The sequence below is a fragment of the Pelecanus crispus genome, chromosome 21 (genome assembly GCF_030463565.1).
Source record: "Pelecanus crispus isolate bPelCri1 chromosome 21, bPelCri1.pri, whole genome shotgun sequence".
Lineage (NCBI taxonomy): Eukaryota > Metazoa > Chordata > Aves > Pelecaniformes > Pelecanidae > Pelecanus > Pelecanus crispus.
Window position 1 is genome coordinate 2591735 of NC_134663.1, and position 27769 is coordinate 2619503.

Below are 27769 nucleotides of genomic sequence, written 5' to 3' on the forward strand. Positions count from 1 at the left end.
GGAGCGGGTCCGGGGGGTGCGGGCCGGAGGCTGCGGGGGGGGGGAAGGAGCGGGGGGTGCGGGCCGGGTCCCCGGCAGCGGCGCGGCCCCGCCGCCCCCCCCCGGCGCTGGCCCCGCTCCCAGCCCTGCGCCCGGGGCTGCAGGGGCCGAGCTCCGCGCTTGAACCCGCCCCCGCCAGATCTCATTTCCCTAAAAAAAAAAAAAAAAAAGGAGCGAGAGAGAGAGGAGGGGAAAAAAAAAAAGGGGGGAGCGAAGAAGGGAAGGAAAGAGGGGAAGAGAGGAAAAAAAAAAAAAAAAAGCCGCCCGCCTCCCCTGCCCGCCCGCTGCCCGCGGAGCCATGGCCGGGCTGCGGAGCTGCGGGCTGCTCCTCTGCCTGCTCCTGGCCCGGGCCATGCACTTCCCCGACTACTCCTACGTGCTGGAGGAGGAGGAGGAGGAGGACGCGGAGCCCCTGGACTACAAGGACCCCTGCAAAGCCGGTAGGACCGGGGGGATGCGCGCCGGGGGGCGGCCGGGGCGGGCGGGCGGGCAGACAAAGGGGAGCGCGGGGGGGGGGGGGGCTGGAGTGAGTGTGAGTGTGAGTGAGTGAGTGAGTGTGCCCCGCACGGCTCCGCACTTCGGGGCTTTGCACGGGGAAACTTGGCTCCCCCCGCCCGGGCTGGCCCCGGGGCCGGGGGGTCCCCGCTGCCGGGGTTTGGGGGCGGGGGGGCAGCGGCCGGCCCCGCTCGGGGATGCATCTGGTTGTACTTAGGGTGGGGAGCGGCGGGGGGGGGGGCTGGCCCGGCGCCCCGCTTTCTCTCCCCAGCCTTGGCCGCACCGGCAGCTGTCAAAGGCGGCGGGCAGCCCCCACCCCATCCCACCCCCCCATCCCACCCCAGAGCCGGACCCATCCCACCCCATCCCACCCCAGAGCCGGACCCATCCCACCCCAGCCGGACCCGCGCTCTGTGCCCCTTGGCTTTCTCCTTTTCTCCCAAACCACAGCCAGAGAAAGCTCGGCCCCCCCGGGGCCGGCCGGGCTGCAGCCGTCCCGGGACGCCCGGGCTCAGCGCCGGTGCTTGCCCTGGGCCGGGGTCCCTCTGTGCCGGGTCAGGGGGTTGCTGAGATGTTCCGCAGATTTTGGAAGGGCTGGGAGCAGGCTGGGCGCCGCGGGGGAACGGGCCCCATCTCCCAGGGCGAGAGAAAGGGGACAGAGGGACGTGTTCGGGGGGGGAAACTGAGGCACGGGAGGGACACCCAGGGCTGAGCGCGGAGGCGAGGGCTTGGGTCTGGCGGGTCCTGGCTGGAGGATCACGTTTCTCTTTAATGGCATTGTCTGCACTGGAAGGCGTCTGTTGATATAACTCCGTCTACATGAGGGCTTTTTCTGGCCAAAAATCCTTCCCTTCCTGCCCTCCCGGGCTGAAACAGCTAGGCTTGCAAAACTGTCCGGGCAGAGCCGGCTGGAGCCTCCGCTCCGCTCCCGCTCCATCCAGCTGCACGGGCGAGACGCGGCTTCGCCTGCCGATGCGCCAAACTAATTCAGGCTGGCTTTGCCTGTGGCCGGGGACCCCCTCCTCGCCCCGCTCCCGCACACCCTGAGACCCCCATCGCCTCCCGGGGCCAGCGGGGCGGCTGCTCCCCCCCGCTCCCCGCCTTCCCCGCCTGCCTTTACGAGATCCTTATGTGACTAATTTAATTACGGCAGCTCTTCCCCGGGGGCCCGGGGGGGGCGGATCAGGCCCTGCCACGCACCGCACGAGCCGGGGTTTTACCCCCGGTTCAGCTCTGCGGGAGCGGGATGGCGGGGTGCGGCAGCGGGGGCTGCTCGGTGTCCCCCACGGCATCCCCCTGACCCACGTAGGGGCTTGGGTTTGGTTTGGGGTGGTGAGTCCCCCCCTCCGAGGCTTCGGGCAGCGCTGGAAAGAGCTGAGCTCCGAGGCCTCGCCGCCGCCGTGGCTCCCGGCAAGGCTACGGGGAGGGGAAGAGCCGGGAGAGGAATTCGGGTTCCTCGGCACAGCTCATGCCAGAGGTATCCTGAGGCCGCCCGCCCAGGCAGGACGGCTGCCCGCAGCTTGCCGGCCGCCCTGGCGATGCCACCCGTCGGCACCGGTGCCAGCGGGCCATCCCCGCCGCGGCAGGGGAAGAGCCGCCCGTGCCGCCGCGTCTCTTCCAGGGATGCCAAAATGGGACTGCTGGGAGATCCGGCCCTTGGACCAGCCCCCAGGCAGCCAGGGAGGGAGGAATTAGCCGTGGCCCCGGTTTCCCTTCACCCGGTCAGCAGGATATCCAGGTCTCGGTGCCCGGCGGTGCGGAGGGCAGCTGCCAGGTCGGATCCTGGTCACGTCTCTGGCCGGGAAAGGCAGCCGGCATCGCTCCCACTGCCCCCCGCCGCACCGGGGCAGCCGCTCGGATGGGGCTCGCTGCGTTTGCAGAGCCTGCGCGAGCGCTAACCAAACATGTCCGGCCCGAGGATTTGCTCTTGGCTCATCCCGGGGGACCCAGGGGGGTTGCTGAGCAGTTCGGCCATGGGAGGCGGGAGCCCCTGGGTGCCCCCAGCACCCGGGGAGGGATGCAGCCCACCTCGCTCCCCGTGCGTGGCTCCGTGGCTGCGTTTGGGGGTGCCTGGCTAAAGCGGGGGGGGGGGGGCTGACGTGCTTCTGCCACCCACGGTCGCACTGTCACCCTGCAGTCCCCACGCGTGGGGAGGGGGACACGGGGGTGCGCAGCTCTGCGGGGCTCACGCAGCCCCCCGGGGTGGGTGCTTGGGGGGATTCTGCTCTCCCGCTGCCTCCGTGGGGGGCTCAGCACCTCCTGCCCACGGGGTGCTGGCAGAGCCATCACGTGCGTGGATGGGGCTGGGGGCCCGAGCCCCCCTCCCCGGGCGTACGAGCTTCCCAGCCGTGCCTGAAGCGCTCTGGCTCTGGCTGCCTGGGTTTCACCTAGATTACACTTTCCAGGCGTAGTCAGCGGAGGCTACTGGTTGCAGTCACACTTGTCAAGCTGCCCAAAAATATTTTCCAGCCGTTATATGTCACTTATTCATGCAGGGTAAAAATCCACCCGCGGAGCCGGGGCCGGCGGGAGGCCTGCAGTTCGGGGCTCGGGACAGCGCAGAGACCTTGGAAATCTCAGGCTGATCCCGGGATCTGCTTTATCTTTGTGTAATCACCCGTTCGGCGCGGCAGCGTGCTCCGGCGGGGGCCGGGTGTGAGATGGCGAGGCCGGGGGGCTCGCTCGCCCGCCCGCCGTCGCTGCCCTCCCCTCCCGGCTCCTGGGAAACCCTCCGGCTGCTGATTCACGCCGGCGGGTCGTGGTGAGGGGGGAGACGGCGTTTCCTGGGGCTTTATCCGCCGTCGTGCCGGGGCTGGGAAACACATGGCCGGCGGGACGGGGCGGCCCGGGGAGCCACAGCCGGACCCCGGGAGAACAAAGCAGTCAGGAGGGATACGGGGAAAGGAAGGAGGATGGCTCATGGGTGGTTTTCCCCAAATTTTTCATCTTGGCTGTACTGGGGGGGGGTGTTTTCTGGGCGAGAACGTGCCCTCCTGGTTGCCCGCGGCTTTGCCAAGGCTCCCCGGAGGTCTCTGGAATCGCAGCGGGGCAAGAAAACAGCATCCCGCTGCATCCCGCGGAGCTGCGGAGAGTGAGCGCCCGGCTTATAACCTGGCCAAGGGCTTCAGGAAGGCTGTCGGTCACCGCCGTCCTGTCTACCCAGGGGGGCTTTGCATGGCAAACCCCCTCCGTACACGTGCAAAAGGCAATGAGAAAATCCCCCCCTCGCTTGAGCTGCGAGAGGATTTAAGCAGCCGGGCCAGGGAGCTGTGAGCAAACTTTGGAAGGAGTTAATCGGAGCCTGGGGAAGGCTGGTGGGGCGAGGGTTGAGCAATAAAAGCACGAGGAGGGAGGGTGTTTGCAGCCAGAGCTCTGGGGCAGATGCACAGAGGGCTGGGAGCCCTTGGGAGCCGGTGCCCCTTGGCAGAGTCCGGCACCGAGCGGCAGGGACGGGCACAGTGGCGCTGCCGGGGTCCGGTCCTGCCGGGGCGGCTGCCCCGTGCCGTGAGAGCCCGGCTTACCCCCACGTGTGCTGAGCCGGGTGTCGGGGCGCGTTCCCATCCCCGATGGGCTCCGGTCCCCAATGGGCTCCCATCCCCAACGGGCTCCGGTCCCTGATGGGCTCCCATCCCCGATGGGCTCCCATCCCCGATGGGCTCCCATCCCCGACGGGCTCCGGTCCCCAATGGGCTCCCATCCCCGATGGGCTCCCATCCCCGACGGGCTCCAGTCCCCAACGGGCTCCGGTCCCCGATGGGCTCCGGTCCCCTATGGGCTCCCATCCCCGATGGGCTCCCGTCCCCGATGGGCTCCCGTCCCTGACGGGCTCCGGTCCCCGATAGGCTCCCATCCCCAATGGGCTCCGGTCCCCTATGGGCTCCCATCCCCGATGGGCTCCCGTCCCCGATGGGCTCCCGTCCCCGACGGGCTCCAGTCCCCGATGGGCTCCCATCCCCGACGGGCTCCAGTCCCCGATGGGCTCCCGTCCCCGATGGGCTCCGGTCCCCTATGGGCTCCCATCCCCGATGGGCTCCTATCCCCGACGGGCTCCGGTCCCCGATGGGCTCCCATCCCCGATGGGCTCCTGTCCCCGATGGGCTCCCATCCCCGACGGGCTCCCATCCCCGACGGGCTCCGGTCCCCGATGGGCTCCCATCCCCGATGGGCTCCTGTCCCCGATGGGCTCCCATCCCCGACGGGCTCCCATCCCCGACGGGCTCCGGTCCCCAATGGGCTCCCATCCCCAATGGGCTCCCATCCCCGATGGGCTCCCATCCCCGACGGGCTCCGGTCCCCAATGGGCTCCCATCCCCGATGGGCTCCCATCCCCGACGGGCTCCAGTCCCCAACGGGCTCCGGTCCCCGATGGGCTCCGGTCCCCTATGGGCTCCCATCCCCGATGGGCTCCCGTCCCCGATGGGCTCCCGTCCCTGACGGGCTCCGGTCCCCGATGGGCTCCCATCCCCAATGGGCTCCGGTCCCCTATGGGCTCCCATCCCCGATGGGCTCCCATCCCCGATGGGCTCCCATCCCCGACGGGCTCCAGTCCCCGATGGGCTCCTGTCCCCGACGGGCTCCGGTCCCCAATGGGCTCCCATCCCCAACGGGCTCCAGTCCCCAATGGGCTCCCATCCCCGATCGGCTCCCGTCCCTGATGGGCTCCCATCCCCAATGGGCTCCCATCCCCGACGGGCTCCCGTCCCTGACGGGCTCCGGTCCCCTATGGGCTCCCGTCCCCAATGGGCTCCGGTCCCCTATGGGCTCCCATCCCCGATGGGCTCCGGTCCCCTATGGGCTCCCATCCCCGACGGGCTCCCATCCCCGACGGGCTCCGGTCCCCAATGGGCTCCCATCCCCGACGGGCTCCGGTCCCCGACGGGCTCCGGTCCCCGATGGGCTCCCGTCCCCAATGGGCTCCGGTCCCCTATGGGCTCCCGTCCCCGATGGGCTCCCATCCCCGACAGGCTCCCATCCCCGATGGGCTCCCGTCCCCGACGGGCTCCGGTCCCCGACGGGCTCCCGTCCCCGATGGGCTCCCATCCCCGATGGGCTCCCGTCCCCGATGGGCTCCCATCCCCGATGGGCTCCCGTCCCCGATGGGCTCCCATCCCCGATGGGCTCTGGTCCCCGCGCTCGCCCCACTGCCGCTGGGCTCCCCTCCTCGCAGGGGAATGCAACAACCCCCCCCCCCCCCCGCCGCCCCGGTCCCTTTGGCAGAGCAATTTGCAAATATTTTCCTTTCCAGCACTCTCCCTTTCACAAGTGACCGATGCCGCTGGCCCAGGCTGTGTTTTCCTCGGCGACCTGGCTTTGCAGAGGGGAGTCAGGGAGAGCCCGTTCCCTGCACACGACTCTGCCGCGCTCCCCCTGCTCCTTCCCGGGGGCTCTGACATGCCTTAAGTTTGGCATCCTCCACGCTGAGCCCCGGAGGAGGCTTTTTTCCTCCGTTTGCTGTCACGGAAGAGGAGCAGAAGGAAAATCCTCCCCTGGAGTGATCAAACCATCCTGACCTGCCCCGGGACATTCATTAGCTGGAAGCTGTTTGCTGCCTCGGGCCGTGTTTATTAGAGGCCGGGCTCCACGGTGCTTATTTCACGCTACGCTGCAGCGTAGCCTGGCACGGCGCGGGCAAAGGGCTCGGAGCCCGCGCTCCGGTGCCCAGGGCTGGGGAGGGGATTGGGCCGGGGATGCCCAGGGAAGCGGTGGCGGAGCCGGGTGCTGCCTCCGGGCGGGATGCGCCTTGCACCGCAGAGGGATGTGCAGGGGAGACGGGAGGGGAATTGGGGAGCGGGGTCATCCCTCCGCCTTGGACGGTGTACTTGAGCGTCTCTGCCTTCCCCGGCTGTCTGGATGCTGCTTTCTGCCCGCACCCAGGGGAGAGGAGGGCAGGGCAGCCAGCGGGAGGGTGCCCGGTGCTGGTACAGCCCCGGGTCTTGCAAGGGCACCGGCTGGGACAGGGATGCGCCAGCGAAGAAACAGCAGGCAGGGGATCCTGGCTGCCTGCAGTCTGCCTGCACCACCGTGTCCGACAGCAGAGCTGCTGTGTGCCAGGACTGGCTCTTCAGGGGGTTGCCTCTTGGCGCTGACCGGCTCCGTCCCCCCGTGCCTCAGTTTCCCCGCCGGTTGCAGAGGGGCCCTGAGCTGGCCTGGCTCCCAGCCTGGCTGCCGAGGCTTGAATTCCTGCTTTGTCCCTGCTGCGCTCGTCGGAAGGTGCTCTGGGAAAGCAAATATTCCTCGCCCCGGCGTTTACAGGCTGGCTGCTCCCTTTCTCCGGCTGCCGGCGAGGGGCACCGGGAGAGGGGCTGCGCCGCCGCCGGCGAGGAGAGAGCCCGGCTCACCTCTGCTGCGTGCCCGCGTCCCGTCCCCGCTGTCCTTGGGCTCTCTGCGGGACCACCAGCTGCTGGCGGGGAGCGGGGGGAGACCGGGCACCCGGCGGGGACCTCGGCGGGAGGCAGCAGGGGCGGGGGGCTGCTCCCCCGGCCCCCCCAGCCCCTGGGATGCTCTGCATCCCTCCACCTTCGCACCCATGCCCCAAGGCTCTCTCCGGGCAGGGCAGACCCCCAAAGGCCAGGGGGGGACCCCCCGACCCCAGCTGAGCGGGGTGCCCAACTCTTCTCGCCGTGGCCCCGGCGTGTTTTGCCGTGAGCGGAGCTCGCAGCGGGCGCAGCTGGGCTGGCGTGCGGGGGCGAGGGGGCGGCGCGAGGAGCATTCCTGACATATTTAACGGCTCTGCCGAGCCAGTGGGATGCTGCCCCGGTGACTCCGCGGCTTTATGACCCGGCAGCTTGGCCGAGGCCGGGATGCACCTATTAAACTGCTCTCCTCCATCCCGCCCCAGCGATGCCTCCGTCCCTTGCCAGGGCAGAGCCGCTCGCTCCCTGCCTCCTCGCGTGCTCCGAACCCTCCCCTCCGCTCCCTGCCTCGCACCGGCAGCGATGCTCGTGGCTCAGCATCGCGCGAGGGCTCACAGCGGCCGGGCCGGAGCTGCTAAGCTGGCGAGGGCAGGCTGGGCTGAGGCTTTGCTCCCAGGTGGGAATGCTGCCCGTCCTCCCGCAGCCACGGGAGCCCATCCTGCCCGGTGCTGCTTTGAGGGCCGGCGGGAGCCGTGCAGGGACGCGGGTGCTTCCCATCCGGCACCATGCACGGAGGCTCGTTTGCCCCAGACTGACCTGGAACATGATCCCATCCTGTTTATCTGCCGCCCTCCCCTGCCAAGGCTTCCCCGCCGCTCTGTTTGCTTTTGCCTGCTCACCAGAACATCATGTTCATGCCCCGGCCTCTTCCTGCAGGTTCTTTTTTTTTTTTTTTTTTCCTGCGACAGGGTTCGCAACCTTGGTGGAGCTCATGCTCATCCCAAAATCCCAGTGATGATGGAGAGGTCAGGCCCATGAGTATCCCGCTCTGCTGCCTGCCTTGCCCGGGAGTATAAAGGATGCTGAGCGGTTCCCGCATCCCTAGCGTGCCATGGCAGAGGGGACGGAGGGACCCCGTGGGGACGGAGGGACCCCGCAGGGACAGCCACTGAGCCGTGCGTGGGCAGGAGATGCCTGTAGCATCGGGATGGGGTGCTGCAGGGCTTGGCCCCGGTCCGAATGAACAAAAGTGTTTGTCTAAAGCTTCAGCCCCGGGGGTTACGTCAGCGTTCCAAGAACCCGAAAGAAAACACATCGCACAAAAAGTCAAACAACAGGGCTGAGTTATCTCCTGGCTTCTGGGTGAGGAAGAGCTTGGTGGGAGCCTCGCCGGCAGGTCCCAAACAGCCGGTTGTTTTCTGGGTGGTGGGAGGGATGTGCGTGGCCAGAACCCGGACGCTCCCCCTCTGCCCTTCCCTGCTCCCGTCCCTGCTCCGGACGAGGATGGGGCCATCGTGCCCCCGTGGCCAATGCCTGCCCTTGAAGCCGGTGCCCCGCTGGCACCGAATCCTCCCCGCTGGCACTGAATCCTCCCCGCTGGCACCGCCGTGGCTCGGACCTTGCCCCCGGTGCCTCGACGGCCAGCGCTGGAGTGAGCGGAGGGCAGCCCCTGCGGCACAGCCCACGGCCTCCCGGGCTGGGAACGGCTCAGGGTCCCCTCCGGGGATGGCTGGGGAGCCGTGCCCCGTGGCCTGGGCTCTCTTGGGCACCCGCGTGGCACCGTGCCCCGGCGGGGCGAGGGTGCGGGTTGCAGGGCATGGATGCCGAGAGGTGCGAGGCTTCGGTGGGTGCCGCCTGTTCCCCCGTGAGCACAAAGCCGGGCTGGCATCCCCCTGCTGCTCGCCTGCGCGTGCCCACCTGCTCCGACCCGCGCTCCGCCGAGCCTTGGCAGCTCCTCGCCGCCCGCGGCAGTGGGCTGGGACCCCTCCTGCCCCTGGCTCGGTGCCTTCGCCCTGTGAGCCCCCCGCTTGCAGGGGGTCCCCTGTGCTTGCAGGGACCTTGGAGGGAGGATGCTCGCTTGGCGAGCTACCGCAGCACGAACCGGGAAGGGACAAGTGGCAGTGGCGTGGCATCGTCTCCGACAAAACCCCTCAGGGAGGTTAACAGCATCTGGGGGGACCCCCCCAAAATCCCCCCCCCCCCAGTGTTGCCGGGGCCAGGGCGCACGGGGAGCGAGTGGGAGGAGGATGTGACCAGAGCCCAAACCAGCGTGGAAGTTTCTCAATCCGATGCTCCGGGCTCGTCCCCAACGTGTCCTTACAGGAATCGCTGCCGGGACACCCCCTTGCCGCCGCCCCACGGCTCCGATGTCCTCTCCGGGAGCAGCAAGCCGCCTTCCCCGCCGGGCTGGGGATTTTTGGGGGAGCCGAGCTGCCTTGCACCGCCTGGGAAACCAGCCCCACGTCCCCGCGCTCGCCTGCCCGGCTCTCTCACGTATCCCAAATCCCTCACATATGGTTTCTATATCACTTGGCTCTGCCGGCGCTTGCTCGGCTGTAAGCGAGCTTACTTTCCCTTGTCTTTCCATGCAGCTCTTGGCACGGGATGCTCGTCCTTCTCCCCGGCCCTGGTCCTCCCCCGCGCTGCCCGTTCGGACACGTCTCTCCCGGCCCCGGAGAGGGTGCGGGGAGGCCGGGACCGGCTCCTGCCTCTGCTCTGCCCTCAAATTGCAGCCTGGCCGTGCCAGCGGCAGGTCGGTGCCAGGGGAGGTGCCGGCCCCAGCTTGTTTGCTCTTCCCTCGGCTTTGCCGCAGGTCTGCTCTCCACCCCGGGGCTTGCTCTGCTGGGATGCACCCACCGGCTGGCCAGGGCCAGGGACAGCCCCGAAATGCGGCTTTTTCACCCCAAAACGCTCCACACCACTGCTGGAGCAGGGTTTGGGCTAGGTGCCACGCCAAGGCATGGGGTCCGTTCGGGGTGGGGTGCCCGGGCTGGGCGTCTCATCCCGTGCCAGTTGTTTTGGACTTGTCAGAATTATCCTAATTGTCCCGCCTTGCTTTTGTAATTAGTGTCTCTTTTGGGATCCACTTGCTAACTGCTTGGAGCGCGAACTTGGCACAGCTCTCCAGCAGCCCCTGAGCCGGTCCAGCCACCCCGGTCCCCACCGCTGCCATTTCCCTGCCCTTCCCCAGGGGCTGGCGAGGGCAGGGGGTGCCCGGGGCCACCCCTTCGCCTCAGGTGCCCACAAACCCAGCGAGAAACCCAGCTCCACCCTACGCCGGTCGCATCCAGAGCCTCCGTGCCGGCGCTGGCGCAGCGGCACGGCATGACCTCAGCCAGCCTTCACGCTCGGGCCACAGCGTTTCCGCAAAAGCCGGGTCCCCGGGGCTCAGCGCCGGCCAAGTGCCGACGCCGGGAGCCGCATCCTGCAGCGTTGAGTCACGGCGAGGCCGTGGCGTGCGGGAGGGCAGAGAGCAGGGCAGGAGGAAGAGGAGGAGGAAGAGGAGGAGGAAGAGGAGGAGGAAGGGTTGTGCAGGGTTATGTCCTCCAGCCCCGTGATGCTGAAGCATTTGTGCACCCCCAGCCCCGTGGGAACTGCGGCAGAGCAGTACTGGAGGGGCTCACGGCCCCGGCAGACGGACGGACAGACGGACACCCCTCAGCCGGCTCCGTTCCTGCGGGCGCTGGGCGCAGCGGGAGCTTCCCGGGCCATATGGCTTTGCTGCGCGGTGGCAGATGACTCCGAGGTCGCCGGAGCATCCCGGGGCTGTCGGAGCTTGCAGCGGGCTGGGGGATGGCAGGAGCCGGGCGGGAAGGGGGTCCCGAGCCCAGCGCTTGGTTTTGTGAAGTGAAAAGCAAGCAGTTTTGCAACACAAATAATAACAGAAACCCTAAAAAGTGATGGACCGGGCTTTATGCGAACCAGATGTCAGCGCGGGGCTGGCTCCAGCTGCTGGGAGAGCTGACACGGCGGCAGGCTGGGGAGCGGGGGGAGCCCGGCCGGTACCACGCTCGCGTTCCCTCCCGGCCCCCAGCTGAAGGAAAGAGGGAGGAGGATGAGGAGGAAGGGCTTGCCTTCCTCTGCAGGGGCTTGCCAAGCGTGGGGCGGCTGGGGCGAGGCTGGGCACGGGGAGCCCAGCCCCAATGGGGTTTGGGGTCCCCCGGCATAAGCATGGGGGGCTTACACCTCCTCCCCCCCCGCAGCTGCCTTCCTGGGAGACATCGCCCTGGACGAGGAGGACCTGCAGCTCTTCCAGGTGGACCGGGTGGTGGACCTGGCACGCCACACCGTCACGCGCCTGGCCACCAACTCCTCAGGTACCACCGCGGTCCCAGCCCCTGCATCTCACCCCGATCCCCGGGGGCTGCCCGTGCTCACCCCCCGCCCCGTTCCCCGCAGGCAGCAACGCCACCGGCGCCAGCCCACGGCCGGGCCACCAACCGCGCAGCCGGGGCCGGCAACGGGCACGGAGCCGCCGTGCCGCCACGTCCCGGCCGGAGAGAGTATGGCCGGACGGGGTGATCCCCTACGTGATCAGCGGCAACTTCAGCGGTGAGTGCAGGCGAGCCGGGGGGGATGCTCCATCCCTGGCGTGCCTCAGTTTCCCCACGCTGGGCTGACGGCCCCCGCCGCCCCCTCCCGCAGGCAGCCAGCGAGCCATCTTCCGGCAGGCGATGCGGCACTGGGAGAAGCACACCTGTGTCACCTTCCTGGAGCGCAATGACGAGGACAGCTACATCGTCTTCACCTACCGCCCCTGTGGGTACGTGGCGGGGGTCCTGGGCAAGCACCGGGACCACCCTGCCCCTTGGCTCTCGGGCTGCAAAGAGGGAGCGTGGCAGCTGGTGGGAGTGCTAATTAGGACGCTTGGCTGACGTGCCTTGGCACTGAAACGCCGGCGTCGGCACGTGCGTGGTGCTAACCGGCCGGCCCAGACCCGCTCGGTTGCGTGGAGGGCTGGGGGGTGAAGGGGACCCATCCTTGGGGTCCGGTCCCTGCGGGTGGTTGGGGTGCAGGAGGTCTCAGAGTCGCCGACCTGCGGCACTCGCCGCTGCGGGCTGGGGGCTGAGGTCGGTGGCGCAGCACCAGCCCGGGCTTGCAGCAGGGCTGACGCCAAAGGAAACAGGGGTTTGGAAGAGCTCAGCGTCTTCACGCGTCAGGGCAGAGCCCCAGCCAAGCAGATGGTGGTTAGGAGGAGGCTTTCCCCTGGAACGGGCTGTGCACGATGGCGGGGGGTGCCAGCCCGCGCCCCTGCACCGGTGCAAGCCCGGAGCCTGGCTCTGGCATGCAGGGTTGGACCAGCCGAGCTGCCGGGCACGGGCAAAAGTCCATCCATGGTGCAGGACGGGGGGACGGGCACCCATGGGAGCTGCACCCTGGGGTGCCGGGGCTGCTTGCAGCCGTGCTGCGCCGTGCCGCGCCGTGCCAGGCAGCCCGAGGGCAGGAGCTGAGGTTGGAGGCACGGCTCGAGCTCCCTGCGTGGGCGGGATGGCTGAAGCTTGCAGCCAGCTGAGGCAGCAGGGATGCTTCCCAGATGCTCCACGCCGAGTGGGACCGGGGAGGCTGACGCTTCTGCCTTGGCTCGTGTCTTTACCCGGGGAACCACCGGGATGCCCACACCGCCGGCACATCCCCTCCGGGGAGCCGGGGCTCAGCCGGTGCCACCCACCTCCCCCTCAGGTGCTGTTCCTACGTGGGCCGCCGAGGAGGGGGACCCCAGGCCATCTCCATCGGCAAAAACTGTGACAAATTTGGCATCGTGGTGCACGAGCTGGGCCATGTCATCGGGTTTTGGCACGAGCACACACGCCCTGACCGGGATGACCATGTCTCCATCATCCGGGAGAACATCCAGCCAGGTAGGGACCAGCCTCCCTCCTCCTCTTCCTCCTCCTCTTCCTCCCTGCCACTGGGTGCTGCTGAAGCCGGGGTCCCCCCCCTTGACAGCACCCCTGTCCCACCTGCCTCTGCAGGGCAGGAGTACAACTTCTTGAAGATGGAGCCAGAGGAGGTGGAGTCGCTGGGCGAGACGTACGATTTCGACAGCATCATGCACTACGCCAGGAACACCTTCTCCAGGTACGCGGCCGGGGTGGCTCGTCCGTGCGTCCCCGTCCTCCCCGCAGCACCGGGGACGGTGGCACGGCGTCCCCAGCCCTGGAGGACAGCAGCACCTTAGCAGCTCTGCAAGGGCTTAATGCACTCGGTGCAAGGCTCGCAGCTCCGGCGGAGCCGTGCCACAGCATGCCGAGGCAGGATGAAGCCCCGCGGCATCCCTTTCCAGGGCAGGGACGGTGCTGTCCTCGCGGTCACCTCCGTCGGGGACACGTCCCCGCTGACTCACCGGCCTGCAGGCTTTAATTAGCCAGGCTGTTTTTAGCATCCTTCCCTCGGCAGTGGGGAGCAGCCGCAGACCCGGTGCTTTCCAGCCGCCGCCACTCAGCCTCTCCCTTGCTCTCGCCCCAGGGGCATCTTCCTCGACACCATCCTGCCCAAGTACGACGTGAACGGGGTCCGGCCCGCCATCGGCCAGCGGACACGTCTGAGCAAAGGGGACATCGCCCAGGCCCGCAAGCTCTACCGCTGCCCGGGTGAGTGCCGCCGGGACGGCTCTGCCGGGCCCTGCGCCGGGGCCGTGTGTCACTGCCGGGGGGCTGGAGCGGCCGCCGGGCTGATCAGCCTGGGGTGAGCGTGCGCCGGGCCGTATCTCCCGGGGAGTGGCTCTGCTTTCACCCCGAGACTTGACAAAGGAAGCATCACTCTGGCTGGATCCCCTGTTTCCAGTGGGAAAAACGCTCTTGGGGGTCGTCCTCACCATCGCACCCCCAACAAGGAGCACGCAAGTTGCCTTTCTCCGTGCACGGCACTTTTCTGGGGTGTTTGCGAGCAGAAGCTGAATGGAAGACTGCGATGAGCCACGGGCCTCTGCCCGTGTGAGCAAGGGCATCCTCAGCTGCCCTCTCCTCCCACTCCTCCGAGAAAAGAGCATCCCCCCAAGAGCATCCCCCCAAAAAGCATCCTCCAAGAGCATCCTCGAAGAGCAGAGCATCCCCTGAGAACATCCTCTGACAGCAGAGCGTCCCGCGAGAGCGAAGCATCCTCGGAGACCATCCTCCAAGAGCATCCTCCCAGCCGCCCCAACAGCAAGAGGGTTTTGGATGAGGCATGGCCGGGCGTTACGCAGGGCTGTTACCAACGGGATGCGAGAGCACGGGCCCACCGCAGACCACGGTCTTCCCGGGGGCCGGTGCGGAGCCGGGGATGCTCGGCACAACCGGCACACACGTTGGCACCTCGAACGGCGCTGAGGACCGTGGCCCACGAGCAGTGGCATCGCTCGGGACGCTGGGGAGGCTGGCATGCGTCCCCCGGCTGCAGGCATGCGCGCCGGGACTGCACCAGCAACATCTGCAAGGAGTTTGGCTCCTGCGCGCTCCTGCTTAATTCCAGCAACTAATTAGCAGCCTGGAAAAGGGACGCCTTTGTGAGGGGCCCCGGCAGCCGGCTGTGCCGTGTTCGGCGGCTGCAGGAGAGCGGGGCTGCGAGCAGGAAAAGTGATTAGTTTGGAGATGGGGGGGAAGCCCCCCCCCAAAAAAAGCCACTCTGCAGCCCGGCTTTCCCTTCCCTTTGTTTCCACTGTAAAGCAAAGAGGGAAAAAAGGCAGCGAGCCCAGGTTTCAAGCCGCCTTTTTTTACCGTTTCACCTTTCATCTCGCAGCCCCCCGCCGCCGGCCCCGGCCCCGAGCGGGAGGTGGGGGGGCGGCCGCCTTGGCCCCGCGACAGCCGGAGCGAAGCGCCGTGTGCCGTGGCCGCGGCATCATGTGGCTTCCAGATGGCAGCGCTGGGCCGGATCCAGCCGCGGCCGCGTAAACCGGAGCCCGGGCGGCGAGCCGGGCCCCCGCGGCGTGGCAGGGCATGGGGGGGGGCCGTGGGACGGCTGCTGTCCCTGGGGCTCAGCGGCCGGGCGGGGGGCACGGTGCTTGCGAGGGGGTGCTGGGGAGCCGGGAGCATCGCCAGCCGCTCCGGTGTGGTTTGGGGCTTTTTGGGGTTGCGGCGGCAAGGCGACGATGGTGGGATTTTGCGGAGCTGTCCTCGGGGCTGGAAATTTGGGTGGTAAAAGGGCGCGGGGGGGCTGGGGGCAGCAGCCTAATGCCACCCATCCTGATGCTGAGGGCTTCCCAGGGGTCTGACCCCCACTTTTCCCCCTTCGCAGCCTGTGGGGAGACGCTCCAGGACAGCCAGGGCAACTTCTCCTCCCCCGAATTCCCCAACGGATACTCTGCCCACATGCACTGCGTCTGGAGGATCTCCGTCACCCCCGGAGAGAAGGTACCAAGCGCTGGCGCGGCACCAAAGGCACCCCACCTCCTCCCAGCCCTCCTCTTCCTCCTTGCCCCATCTTCTACCCCTTTTTCGGGGTGCCCCTAACCCCAGCATCCCCCCCTCGGTGCCACGCTGCGGTTCGGGATGCTGCCGGGCATCCCTACGGAGCGCAGCCGGGTGCCGCCTGGACCGCTGGCACCCGGCACGGCCGAGCACCGTGCTCCGGCAGACGGCAACGCCGTGGGGCATGCAGGGGGGCTCACCTCACTTTCTTTTCCCCCCGCCCCAACAACCTTAGATCATCCTGAACTTCACCACCCTGGACGTCTACCGAAGCCGGCTGTGCTGGTACGACTACGTGGAGGTGAGAGACGGGTTCTGGAGAAAGGCCACGCTGCGAGGTAACCAACCGGGAGCTCTTAGCCTGGCTGGCCGGCACTGCCTGCCCCGCTGCCTGCCCGCTGCCCTCAATCCTGCCCCGCCGCGTCGGGATGCTCCGGGCGCAGGCAGCGGGGCAAGGGGCTCCCCTCTGCCTGTATCCCTGCCTGACCGCGATGTGCTGAAGCCCCTGGGGGGGAGCGGGGAGCTGGCCCCGGAGGGGGTTTTGGGGTGAACGGGGCTCCCAGTTTGCTGGCCCGCGCCAGTGAAACCGGTCCGGCTGAGCCGGCTGGCCAGCACGTCGCTCCCCAGGGAAGTGCCAGTATCTCGGTCCCATCCCCAAGAACTGGATGTTCCCCAAGTCCCAGCTGACCCCGCGCTCTGAAATAACCAGTTTCTGTGAAACAGCCAAGAAAAGGAGCAGGGGGAGAAGCAGCGCTTTCCCTTCCGGCTGCTGGCAGGGGGCACAGGGGGGACCACCGGGACATGGTGGCGAGGGAGAGGAGGGTGGCCGGCCGGCGGCAGCCCAGCACGCCTTCATCCCCAGGCAGGTTCTGCGGGAACAAGCTGCCCGAGCCCATCGTCTCCACCGACAGCCGCCTCTGGGTTGAGTTTCGGAGCAGCAGCAACTGGGTGGGCAAAGGCTTCTTCGCCGTCTATGAAGGTAGGGGTGGGCAGGGAGGGGGCACGGGGCCGGCGGCGGGGCCGGCGGGGGGCTCAGGCGGCTTCTCCTCCCTTCCAGCCATCTGCGGGGGGGACGTGAAGAAGGACAACGGGCACATCCAGTCCCCCAACTACCCCGATGACTACCGGCCCAGCAAGGTGTGTGTCTGGAAGATCACCGTCTCCGACGGCTTCCACGTGGGCTTGACCTTCCAGTCCTTCGAGGTGGGCGAGCATCCCCCCCGCCGTGCCGGTACCCCCCCGTTCCCTGGGACGGGACGGGGAAATCTCCCCAGCAGCATCTCCCCGAGCCAGTGCACCCCATGGGAGAGGCTTGGGGCTGCAACGGGGACGATGGTGCCCTGCCTGCCCACCCACGTCCCCCTGCACTGCCTCCGTGCCTCAGTTTCCCCATGCGGCAGACAGGCTCCCTCGGCCGCTGGGTGCGTGGGTCTGGGAGCGTGGGTGTAAGGAAAGGGGCGAGGGGGGTTTGGGGGTGCTGGGGCCAAGACGGCGGCCTCCCCCCCACCCTGCTAACACCCCCCGCCCCAGATTGAGCGGCACGATAGCTGCGCCTACGACTACCTGGAGATCCGGGACGGCAGCAGCGAGTCGAGCAGCCTCATCGGGCGCTACTGCGGCTACGACAAGCCGGACGACATCAAGAGCACCTCCAACAAGCTCTGGATGAAATTCGTCTCCGACGGCTCCATCAACAAGGCGGGCTTCGCCGTCAACTTCTTCAAAGGTAGGAGGAGCGCCGGGGGGGACGCCGGGGGGGCCGGCAGCCCTGCCTGCCCGCTCAGCCCCGCTGCCCCTGCCCAGAGGTGGACGAGTGCTCGCGTCCCAATAACGGGGGCTGCGAGCAGCGCTGCGTCAACACCCTGGGCAGCTACAAGTGCGCCTGCGACCCCGGCTACGAGCTGGCCTCCGACAAACGCCGCTGCGAGGGTGAGTGCCCCCCGCCGCCCCCCGCCCGCCCCGTGCAGCGTCTCTAAAGCCCGGGACCCCCGGGGACGTGACGGGCGCTGGGTGCCTCCCGCCCTGCAGCCGCCTGCGGAGGTTTCCTCACCAAGCTCAACGGCTCCATCACCAGCCCGGGGTGGCCCAAGGAGTACCCCCCAAACAAGAACTGCATCTGGCAGCTGGTGGCCCCCACCCAGTACCGCATCTCCCTGCAGTTCGACTTCTTCGAGACTGAGGGCAATGACGTGAGTCAGCCGGGGAGCGGCCCCTCTCCGTCGGGTCCGTGCGTCCGTCTGTCCGTGCTGCCGGCGGCTCGCAGGGTGGCACGGCCGTGCCACCAGCCCCGTGTCCCCCCCCCGCCCCGCCTTTGCACCCCGCAGGTCTGCAAATACGACTTTGTGGAGGTGCGCAGCGGGCTGACCGCCGACTCCAAGCTGCACGGCAAGTTCTGCGGCGCCGAGAAGCCGGACGTCATCACCTCCCAGTACAACAACATGAGGATCGAGTTCAAGTCCGACAATACCGTCTCCAAAAAAGGCTTCAAAGCCCATTTCTTCTCAGGTAGAGCTGCCCGGCCCCTGCACGGGCGTCCCTCGCCCTCCCTCGCCGAGCCGACCCTCCCCGCGCCCTAAACCGCCGCTAACGCCTGCCCTTGCCCGCGCCAGGGGTGCAGCCCCCGGTCCCAGCCCGGCAGAGGGGTGATCCTTGGGTCTCTGCCCCACAGGGGCTGAACACCCCCCCCCGCAGCCTCCGGCAGCCCGGCTGGCAGCAGTTTTGCTGCCTCTCAAGGCTTTTCCCCCACTTTTGGGGGGCAATTGGGTCCTACCTACAGCTGGGGCGCTCCCGGAGGTCCCCAAACGCTGGGCTCCAGCTGCATCCGCAGAGGCAGAGGGAAATGCGCTGGGGACAGGGATGCGCTCAGGCCTGGAGGGGCCAGCGCTGGTGCGGGGGGTAGGGGGGGAGCACCTCCCCCCGCCAGGCCCGCCGCGGGCCGGGCACTGCACCCCTCGGGCGGCGCTACCGCGGGGAGGGCGGCAATGCCCCGCTCTGCTGCCTGCTGCGCTGCATCTCCCCGCTACGCTGCACGGCCACGGGCTTCCTCCGCTTCCCAGGCAGGGTGCTCCGCATCCCGGCCAGCGCCAGGGTCGGGGGGGATATCGGCATCCGGCCACCACCGTGTCTTAGGTCTCCGGAGTGGTCCCTCCTCCCGAAAACCATTACCTGCTTATCCCTGTCTGTTCTGTGGTCCTCTCTCCTCTCCCGGGCTGCCCCGCCGGGACATGGTGTCACCTTCGGCTGGGTCTCGGGGGGCGTAGGGATGGGGACGTGGAGCGAAACGCACCGCCGGCCGCGGCCAAGCATCGCCTGGGGCCGGTCCCCGGGCTGGGGGCTGCCGTGGGACCCTCGTGCAAGAGAGGGACCCCCTCGGCGCGGTGCCCCGGACATCAGCCCGGCCGCGGGCGACCGACGGCACCTCCTGGACAGGCTGGGCTGGACCGTGCCACCGATGCCTTGCACCTCCCGCTGCTTTTTGGCCCCGTCGAGGCTGGTTTTGAGGGGCAGCGTGGCTGCTCGGCTGCGGAGAGCCACGGGAGCCGGCACCCCCAGGAGCCCTCGGGGTTCCCCGAGGCAGCCCGGCGAGCTGGCCGGAGCGGCAGAGACCTGCGGGCCAGGGGTAGAGTATCTTTGCTTTATTTTTTTAATTAAAACCAAGGCAAGTAAGGTGGCCCAGCGGGGCCCAGCCGTCGGGAGCCGGCGCCCTCCAGCAAAGCGAGACCTCGGGAAAGCCCAGCGGCCGAGCAGCAGCGGGACCGCGGGGCAGCCGGGTGAGTCGCCCCTCGCCACGCTTCGGGTTCAGGCTCCTTCCCTCTCCCCGTTGCCCTCCTCCTCCTCCTCCCACCGGGATGCGCAGTGGTCCCGTGGGGGCTGCTCCTATCCCGGACCACCAAACCCTCTCCTCCGCCTCTCCCTGCTCAGGTCTCGGGCTTTCCCGGCAGCAGGACCACGCTGGAGGACTCGGCCACACCAGGGTCACTCCTCCGGTCCCCCCCCCGGGGTTGCTCCCAGCCAGCCCTGGGCAAAGCATCTCCCAAGCGGCTCCTTTTTAGCCGCGGAGGGTCTCTGCGCTCCTTCCCCGCCTCTCCGGACACAGCCAGCCGCCGAGCCCTGCCCCTCGGTGCCGCGGGCAGCCTGGCCGCCCGGGCACCCCTTTTCCCCCGGCGAAGACGTGGCCCCTTCCTCTTCCTCCTCCTCCTCCTCCTCCTCGCTGGCCGGGGCGACGGGAGGCAGCAGCCGGCTCCGTCGGCTCGCGCGTAAGGATGCGTTCGCCCGGGAATTCGCCACGGTGTCAGCACCCAGGTATGTCCCCCCGGCTCCCCGCCGAGCCCCGGTGCACGGGGGGTCCATAGCGGGGTGATAGGTGCAGGCGGGGGCTGCGGGGCGGTGAGCAGCCCAGAGCCATCGGATGCACGCCGGGATAATGGTGAGCGCACGGCAATGCCGGGTCGCGGCGAGCAAGCTGGTTAGAATAAAGGATTGCTAAAGACACCGACCCGGTGGGCTTCTTTCCTCTGCCAATTCTCTCCGCTCTTGTCTCGCCCGCCCAGGCTCCCTCCGTCCTGCCGGCGGGGCGATGCCGCGCACGCTCCCCCGGTGCTGGAGCTGCTCTGAGCCCGCCCGGCCCATCCGAAGCCCCTTCCCATCCCCAAACGAGCCTTTCCGCCTCGCTTCCTCTCTCAGACCTAGGAGACGTCAGGTTACAGCCTCCGGTTGAGAGGCGGCCACGGGGCTTGGGGCTGCCCCGAGGGGCTGGGGGGGCTGGGGCAGGACCCCCCTCGCTGCTGCCGATGGCTCCAGGAGGGATGCTCTACTCCGGCATCGCCCCTTCCCCGCGCCAGCCGGGGCACGGGGCAAGCTTGGCACGGAGAGGGACGCTCGGGTGGCTGGTGCCCGCTTGCTGCTGGCTTCCCCCCACCGCTGCCCGCTCCCCAAAGCGTCGCCCCCGTGGGGAGGGGGAGCGAGGAAGGGCAATGGGTCGTGGCGCATCCCGCCCTGGCCCCGAAGCGGGGGCTCCGGGGGGGTCGGCGAGCCGCGGGATGCCGGCGATAGGGACCGCGGGCAGGTGGTGGGCGCTGGGAGGTAAGTACGGCCAGCCCCGGGGGACGCCTTGCTCCGGGCGAGCCCAAACCCTTCCACCGCCGTTCCCACACCTCCCCAACCCCAACACCCCCAGGAACCCACCCGAAACCCATCCTCATCCTCCCGGAGCCCAGCCACGCTGCCTCCTCCTCCTCTTCCTCCCCGCAGAGCCGCTCGCCGCCGAGCCCCGGCTGCACGAGGGGCTGGCGGGGGTCCCCTCCGCTGCCTGCTTCCCCGGCTGCCGCTCTGCATGCCCCGCTGCCCCCGCCGCCCCCGCCGCCCCCCGCCCCCCCATCGCTCCCCCCCCTTTCTCCCTCTCTCTTTGCAGAGAAGAAGCAGCAGCTGCAGCCCCCGAAATCTCGCTCGCCCGGCCTGAAGTTTCGCCTGCAGAAGCGGCTGCGGGGCCCCTCCTGAGCCACACCGTCCTCTCCATCTTTCTCAGGAACGCCGCGGCCCCGGGCACCGCGCGGGAGCACGCCGGGGCTGAGCCGAGCCGAGCCGTGCCGCCGGCCCCGGCAGCCCCTTGCTTGACAGAACTGGTTGTTGGCCTTATTTTTAATTTTTTTTTAATTTTTGGTTTTGGTTTTAAGCACCAACCCCCCTCCCCAACCCCATCCCCGTTGTTTTTGTCATTGACCAGCTGACCTTGGTTTTGGTTTTTTTTTTTTTTCCCCCCTCCTGATTTTTACCATGTCTGTGACATTTCCCTATCGATGAGTAAAGAGGGACTCCCGCGTCCTGGTCTTTCTTGTGCATCTTTGGTTGTCACTGTGTGTTTTTCTGCCTTCCCCGTCCGTACTGTAAGCAGGTAATGGTTGTACCCATGGGTTGAGCCCAGGGAGAGGAGGACCCACCCCGTCCACCCGCGGGGGCTGCCCCGGCTCGGGCGAGGGACGGCGGATCTGCTTGCTGCTGGCCGTAGGCGCTTGCTTGGCTGGTCGCTCCCCGGAGGGCAGCGGCGTGGGGCTGGGGACCGGCACGCACCGGGCAGGGCTGTGCCGTGCCGGGATATCGTTGCCGGAATGCCAGCCGCCGGGTTTTTCCACGCCGCTCAGCCGCGGTCCCTTCTGCTCTCTCGGCAGACAAGGACGAGTGCTCCAAGAACAACGGGGGCTGCCAGCACGAGTGCCTCAACTCCTTTGGCAGCTACGAGTGCCAGTGCCGCAGCGGCTTCGTGCTGCACGACAACAAGCACGACTGCAAGGAAGGTGGGTCCGCGTCCCAAACCCCCCCCGTCCCCCCACATCCCCTCCAGGACCCCCCCACCCTTGCGCCCATGACTCCCCGTGCTGTCCCCGCAGCTGGCTGCGACCATAAGGTGACATCCATCTCGGGGACCATCACCAGCCCCAACTGGCCCGATAAATACCCCAGCAAGAAGGAGTGCACCTGGGCCATCACCACCACGCCGGGGCACCGCGTCAAGCTGGTAGGGATGGAAGCGGGGAACCGGGGGGGTGGGCAAGTACCGGGGGGGGGTCCCCTCCGCTGAGCACCGGCGGCTCGGCCGTCGCCTCCGCAGACCTTCTCGGAGCTGGACGTGGAGGCGCAGCAGGAATGCGCCTACGACCACCTGGAGATCTACGACGGCAAGGATGCCAAAGCCCCGGTGCTCGGCCGCTTCTGCGGAGCCAAAGAGCCCGAGCCCCTCGTCTCCTCCGGCAACAAGATGTTCCTCAAGTTCGTCTCCGATAACTCCGTCCAGAAGAAGGGCTTCGAGGCCACCCACGCCACAGGTAGCACCGTGGGGCTGGGGAAACCTCCTGCTTATGGGGCGCAGGGAGACCGTGGACCCTCCTAAACCCCCCTCCCCTCGCTGTCGGCTTCTCCTCCAGTGTGCGGGGGCCAGGTACGCGCGGAGGTGAAGACCAAGGACTTGTATTCACACGCGCAATTTGGGGATAACAACTACCCGGGGGGCTCGGACTGCGAGTGGGTGATCATGGCGGAGGAGGGCTACGGCGTGGAGCTCATCTTCCAGACCTTTGAGATCGAGGAGGAAGCCGACTGCGGTTACGACTACATGGAGCTCTTCGACGGCTACGACGGGACGGCCCCACGCCTCGGCCGCTTCTGCGGGTCCGGGGTGAGCTGGGGGTGCGGGGGGAGCGATGGGGTCGGGCGGGGCGGGGGGAGAGGTGCGAGGCTGCAGGGGCGATGGGGGAAGCTGAGCCGAGCCGGTGCAGGGAAATCCCTGGGGGGATTTGGGGTTGTACATGGGGGTGCGGTGATTTTGCGCCCTCCCCAATGCAAATCCCCCCACCCCGGGACGTGCAAGCATGGCCGTGGTCCTGAGCACCCCTCTCCCTCGCCCCCGCAGCCCCCCGAGGAGGTCTACTCAGCCGGAGATTCGGTGATGATCCGCTTCCACTCGGACGACACCATCAACAAGAAGGGTTTCCACCTTCGCTACACCAGCACCAAGTTCCGGGGGTCCCGGCCCCCCCGCAGGCAGGGGAGGAGGAGGAGGAGGAGGAGGGCAGGGAGGAAGGAAGGGGGGAGCGCAGCCCCGCACAGACTGCACGGAGGAGCACACAGCCAACCTCAGCACTCAGACACGCTCGCACGGGGCCCCGGGGCTCGGGCGCCCGCGGGCACAGGGGCAGAGGGGGGGTCCCCTCTGCCAGCAGCCACCCCCCGGCGCTGGGGGGGGCCGAGCGGGACCCGCTCCCCTTCCTCGCCCCGGCCGAGCCGGCCGCAGCTCTCTGAATGTACAAACCAGTAACCGGGAAGAGCCCAACACACAGAAGGTGCTGTCTCTCTCTTGTACCGATGAAATAAATACCCTTGTACTTGGAGGGGGGCTGCCCCAGCCTCTTTGCTTCCACCCCAGCCTCCCCCCAGGAAAACGGCACCCAAAAGTGGGGCTGGAGCAGTGGAGTGGGGGAGAGCACCCATCCTCGGGGCTCCCCGAGTTGCAGCTGGAGGAGCAGAGCAATCAGCTAATTGCAATCTGCTGCTGCCCCGACGAGGGAGCGGCTGCACCGTCTCCCACGGGCACAGCTCAGCCGTGGGTCGCTCGCTGGGTGCTGGGTGCTGGGTGCTGGGTGCTGGGTGCTGGGTGCTGGGCTCTGGGCTCTGGGCTCTGGGCTCTGGGCTCTGGGGCTCTGTCGATGCAGGGAGCTGCCTGCTCCCCCGGGACTCCGCTTTGGGCAGCTCTGCAGGTAGGTGCTCACCCCAAACCTTTTTTTTTTTTTTTTTTTCCCTTTTTTTTTTTTGCACCGTATCTCAGCCAGGAGAGCAACCGCAGCCAGTCACCTCGCGCAGGGCAGACGGGCGCCACGTGCCGCAGCCACCGCGTGCCGCAGCCACCGCGTGCTCCAGCCCGCGTCCCCGCGCCGGCCGCCCGCGCCGGCGGCAGATGGCTGGTGGGCTGCGGCACGGGCCCCCGCGCCTGCCTCACGCTCCCTCGTGCCTCGGCGTCGCGGCGCGACGGCTTTGTGTCCCCTCCTTCGTCCCGCGTTCGCTGCTTGGGGGACCCTGACGGGGCCACGGGGACACTCCTCACCCCGTTTTGCAGCGGGACGTGCAGTGGGTGTCGGTGTGGAAAGCGCTGCCTGGGCAGGGGCTGGGATGCCCTGGAGCGGGCTGTGCCCGGACGGGACGGTGATGGGCACTGGGGCTTTTCATCCAGAAGGGTTTGCAGCCCCCGGTGATGGGCAAGGAGGTGCCAAACCCAGGTTTCGGTGGCTGTCCCGGGGGACTGGCGAGGGCAGCAGGGTGCCGGTGGCCGGGCTCTGGCTGCCGCAGCATCCCTCCATGCCACCCCTGTGTCCCCCCCAGCCCTGTCCCCCACCCTCCCTGAGCTGGCCCGGGGTCTGGAGCCGCTTGCCCGGTTTGCCGGCGGGGGACAGAGGCGCGTGACAGGGCCGGTGGCGACCGCACACAGTTTATTGGATACACCGCCAGCACAGCACAGGATGCTCGGGGACTCGGGGAGGGGGGGTTTGTTCTCTTCTAACCGTTACAGCGTGCATCAGGTCACAGAGACGGGGAGCGGGGCAGCCCGCGGGGGGCCGGCACGCAAGCGCCATGCTGCCGACGGCTCATGCGGGGGGCAGCGGAAAGGGGGATACGGGGTTTGGGGAGGGGGGGAGTTCAGCTCCGCTCCCCCGCCCCGGCTCCTCCGGCTGCCTCCTGGGCCGCGGGGCCGGGGATTCGGGCGGCACAGTGACGGCTAGAGCAGAGAGCGAACACGGCACAGCGCTGCACGACACGGGGGGGGGGGGGGGGGGGCACGCCGTGGGGTCCCCCACACCACTGCGGGGCACCCGCACCGCGACTGCAGCCCCGAGGCGGTGCCGGCGGGAGCTGGGGGGGGGTCCCTGTCCGAGCACCCCTCCATCCCCGGGAGCAGTTCAAAACCGGGGGGGTGCTTCCAGCCTCTCCGCCGAACCCCCTGGGGCGGGCCGGGAGCCCCAGCCCCCTTTGGCAGGGCCGGGGCTCCCCGGGAGCTGCGCCGCTGGCACGGGGGGGTGAGCCCCTGTGCAGGGGAACCAGGGGGGGTAATGTGGGGGACAGCGGGGGGTAGGGGGTCCCGCAGCGGCTGCGCAGCGGAGGGCAGAGCGCGGGGCTCACGCCAGCGAGAATGATGCTGGTCGGCCAGTCCAGGAGATGAAGGCTTCTTCCCTCGGGGCGCAGAGCGGCATGGGCTCTGCCTCCATGCCGGGTGGAGCATCCCGCCGGCTTCTTCCCCGAGCGGGCAGGGGCACGGGCAACGCCGCTATTTACACCAGCCGGGGCCCCCGCACCCATCCGGGTCCTCCACCCAGCAGCGTCCGTGGGGAGAAACCCCCGCGGCGGGCACCCGTCCCCCTCCCCGGCCCTGCCCGCGTCCCACCCTTAACGCCCCACGCTGATGTTGCACGTCTTGCAGCTGGGGTCCTTTTTGGCGTTGGCGGTGGAGAGGCTCATCAGCTGGTGCCCGCTGATCTCCCCCCAGCACGCCGAGGCTGAGGTCCACCGGCTCGGTGTATATGACCTCCAGGATGCTGTCCTGGGCATGGCGGTACACCAGCTCGCCCTCCTCCACGCAGCACGTCAGGAACTTGTTGGAGGAAATGTCCAGTTGGGGTAGACACCTCCCGGCAGAAGAGATCGCCCGAGGAACCCTTGGGTGCCAGGACCAGGACGACGTAGTGGTAGGCGGTGTACATGCAGTAGAAGTCCGCGAAGTAGAGGTTGGTGTTGGGGTTGAAGAGCCGCTGAGCCGGGATCTGGAAACGGTAGCGACCGTAGGGCGAGTCCTGGGGGGGCTGCCCGGTGTTGAATTCGGTGTTGCAGCTGAAGAAGATGCCGTGCAGCATGCCGCTGGTGGGCGAGCCGTGGCTGCCGCTGTTGTCCTTCAGCGACGGCTTCATCACGTTCCGCAGTGCATCCTGCGCGCGGGGACCGGGGCGAGGAGGAGGAGGAGGAAGAGGAGGAGGAGGAGGAGGGACACGCACACACACGCACAGAGGCAGGGTCAGGGGGCACGGCCCCGGCGAGGACCGGGCGGCCCCAGGGTGGGGAGCGGGGGATGGGGGTACCTGACGTGCTGGAAATACTCCTTGTGCTGGTTGCGGTAGAAGACGGAGAAGCGCAGCATGCGGCCGGCGATCAGCTCGGCTTTCTCCTGCAGCTGGGCCAGGTGCTCCTTGGCGTAGTCTGGGGACGGGGACGGGGACATCAGGGCGTCTCCATCCCTCCTGGCAGCCCATCCCTGCCCGCAGCTCCCGCTCCCCACTGCCTCTCGCCTCCCACTCATCAGCTGCCGCTCCAACCGGCCCGGCTTGTGCAAGCTCCCGGCATCGCCCCCCCGTCCTCCCGGCTCCCGCCCCCGGCACCGCCGGCTCGGCCACCCCCGCCACGCTCAACCCCCGGTGCAAAACTCCACCGTCTCGCTCCAGCCGGACACCAGGTACTCGCCGTCGCTTTGCTTCACGGCCGTCTGCACCCGCACGCTGTACTCGGTGCGGGGGCTCAGGAACCAGTGTCCCCGCACCGTCATGGGCAGCGGCACCGCCTTGGCCACCAGGCTTGGTGGGGACGTCCTGTGCCGAGGGGCGAGGGTCAGGCAGGGCGGCATCCCCCCCCCCAGCATCCCTGCCCCACCGCTGCCCGATGCCGAGAGGATGCTGCGGGTACCGCACGCTGCAAAATATCCGCGCCGGTGCAGCCGCCGGTGCCTTTGCCGGGGTTTGCCCGGCACCGAGACACCCCCAAAGCGGCGTGCTGCCATATCCCCTGCTGCTCCCCCGGCTCCGGCCCCGGCAGCGCTCCCCCCTCCGCGGCTGGCCCGCGCCGGCCCCAAACACCTCCCAGCGAAGCCGCTGCTGGGATAGGGATGAGGGGTCCCCCCCAAGGGGTTTCTCGGGGACCCCCTGCTCCCGGTGGCATCTCCCGGTGTCAATAGGCCACCGAGCAGCACACGCAGTGCAGAGCCGTTTCTGTGGCAACGGCGGATGCTGAAGTCGGGAGACACAGGGGAAAAAAAAAGAAAAAAAAAAATCCACCCCCCCACCACCACCCCCCCCCCCCTTATTATTGGGGAGGAGAAAAAAAATAATGTTAAACATTAAATAGCATCACCCTGGCAACCGTGCTGCTAAAAACGTCCTGAATTAGTGACTCGGATTCAGGGGGAGGGGGAGCGCGAGCGGTTTGCGGCTCCGCTCCCCTGCCTGGGCTCGGGGGGGGTCGGTCGCACCCCGCTCCCCGTCCCGGTCCCTTCCTCCAGCCCTGTCCCGCGGGGGGATTTGTCCCCAAATCAGCGTGGGAGTGGGCTCTAAGCGTGTTCTGCCCCCCCAAAACTGCCTCTCCTCTCCCCGCCAAAACTGCCTCTCCTCTCCCCGGGAGGGGGGTCCCGCGTCCCCCCCCAGCTCACCCGATGCTTGAACTTGTTGGAGTTCTTGTTCTCCTTCTTGTTGAGGTCGATGAAGTAGTGGGTGACCCTCTCCAGGTCCCCCTTCTCCATGGCCCAGGAGATGCGGAAAGAATCGCAGGTGATGTTGTTGATCTCGATATTTTTGGGGGTGGAAAGCAGCTCCATGGCCGGAGGGGCTGAGCTCCTGCGGGCAGAGCAGGGGTCGGGGAGGTGCTGATCGTGGCGGGGGTGCCCGCTGCCCACGGTGGCAGCTGCCAAGCGGGCGGCCGCCCGCGCCGGGGCCCCCGCGGCGGAGCAGATGGCACCGGGGTGGAAAAGCGGCCGGCAGCCAGGAATAGGCAACGCAGGCAGGAGCAGGCAGCGGGAAGCCGGGAACAAGCCCGTTCGGGAAACGGCTGCGCGGGGGCCCCGGCCGCTCCCCCGGGATGCCGCGGGGCTCCGGCTCGCAGCCAGCGGGTGTTTCGGGGTTTGCTCAACACCGGGTGGGGAAAGAAAAACAAGGGGAGTGGAGGGAGTGCTGGGAGAGGGGAGGGTTGCACGCAGGCGGCTGG

At 68.4% G+C, this 27769-nt stretch overlaps 2 protein-coding genes across 2 annotated transcripts; one reads left to right on the forward strand and one right to left on the reverse strand.

Annotated features, from left to right (window-relative positions):
* The first annotated feature begins 337 nt into the window (after positions 1-337).
* Positions 338-23521, forward strand: BMP1 (bone morphogenetic protein 1). Its single transcript, XM_075724187.1, has 21 exons — positions 338-479; positions 11090-11203; positions 11286-11438; positions 11532-11649; positions 12567-12745; positions 12860-12965; positions 13353-13477; positions 15099-15214; positions 15507-15609; positions 16134-16250; positions 16329-16474; positions 16802-16997; positions 17075-17200; positions 17300-17460; positions 17596-17776; positions 21436-21561; positions 21655-21782; positions 21876-22089; positions 22189-22439; positions 22674-22804; positions 23473-23521. The coding sequence occupies exons 1-21, from the start codon at positions 338-340 to the stop codon at positions 23519-23521; spliced, it is 2982 nt and encodes a 993-aa protein (XP_075580302.1).
* A 1674-nt stretch (positions 23522-25195) lies between these two features.
* PHYHIP (phytanoyl-CoA 2-hydroxylase interacting protein) lies at positions 25196-27383 on the reverse strand. The gene is given in 8 exon segments (XM_075724116.1): positions 25196-25291; positions 25293-25433; positions 25435-25721; positions 25724-25731; positions 25882-25999; positions 26210-26369; positions 26371-26385; positions 27219-27383. Coding segments are annotated over 8 exon segments (990 nt in total).
* Between the last annotated feature and the right edge of the window lie 386 nt (positions 27384-27769).

Bases quoted from the DNA above. Each gene is read 5' to 3' on its own strand.
- BMP1 (XM_075724187.1), top strand. From the start codon at position 338: ATGGCCGGGCTGCGGAGCTGCGGGCTGCTCCTCTGCCTGCTCCTGGCC. The intron at 17,461-17,595 runs GTGAGTCAGCCG...TGCACCCCGCAG, and splicing joins TCGAGACTGAGGGCAATGAC to GTCTGCAAATACGACTTTGT. The intron at 17,777-21,435 runs GTAGAGCTGCCC...CTCTCTCGGCAG, and splicing joins CAAAGCCCATTTCTTCTCAG to ACAAGGACGAGTGCTCCAAG.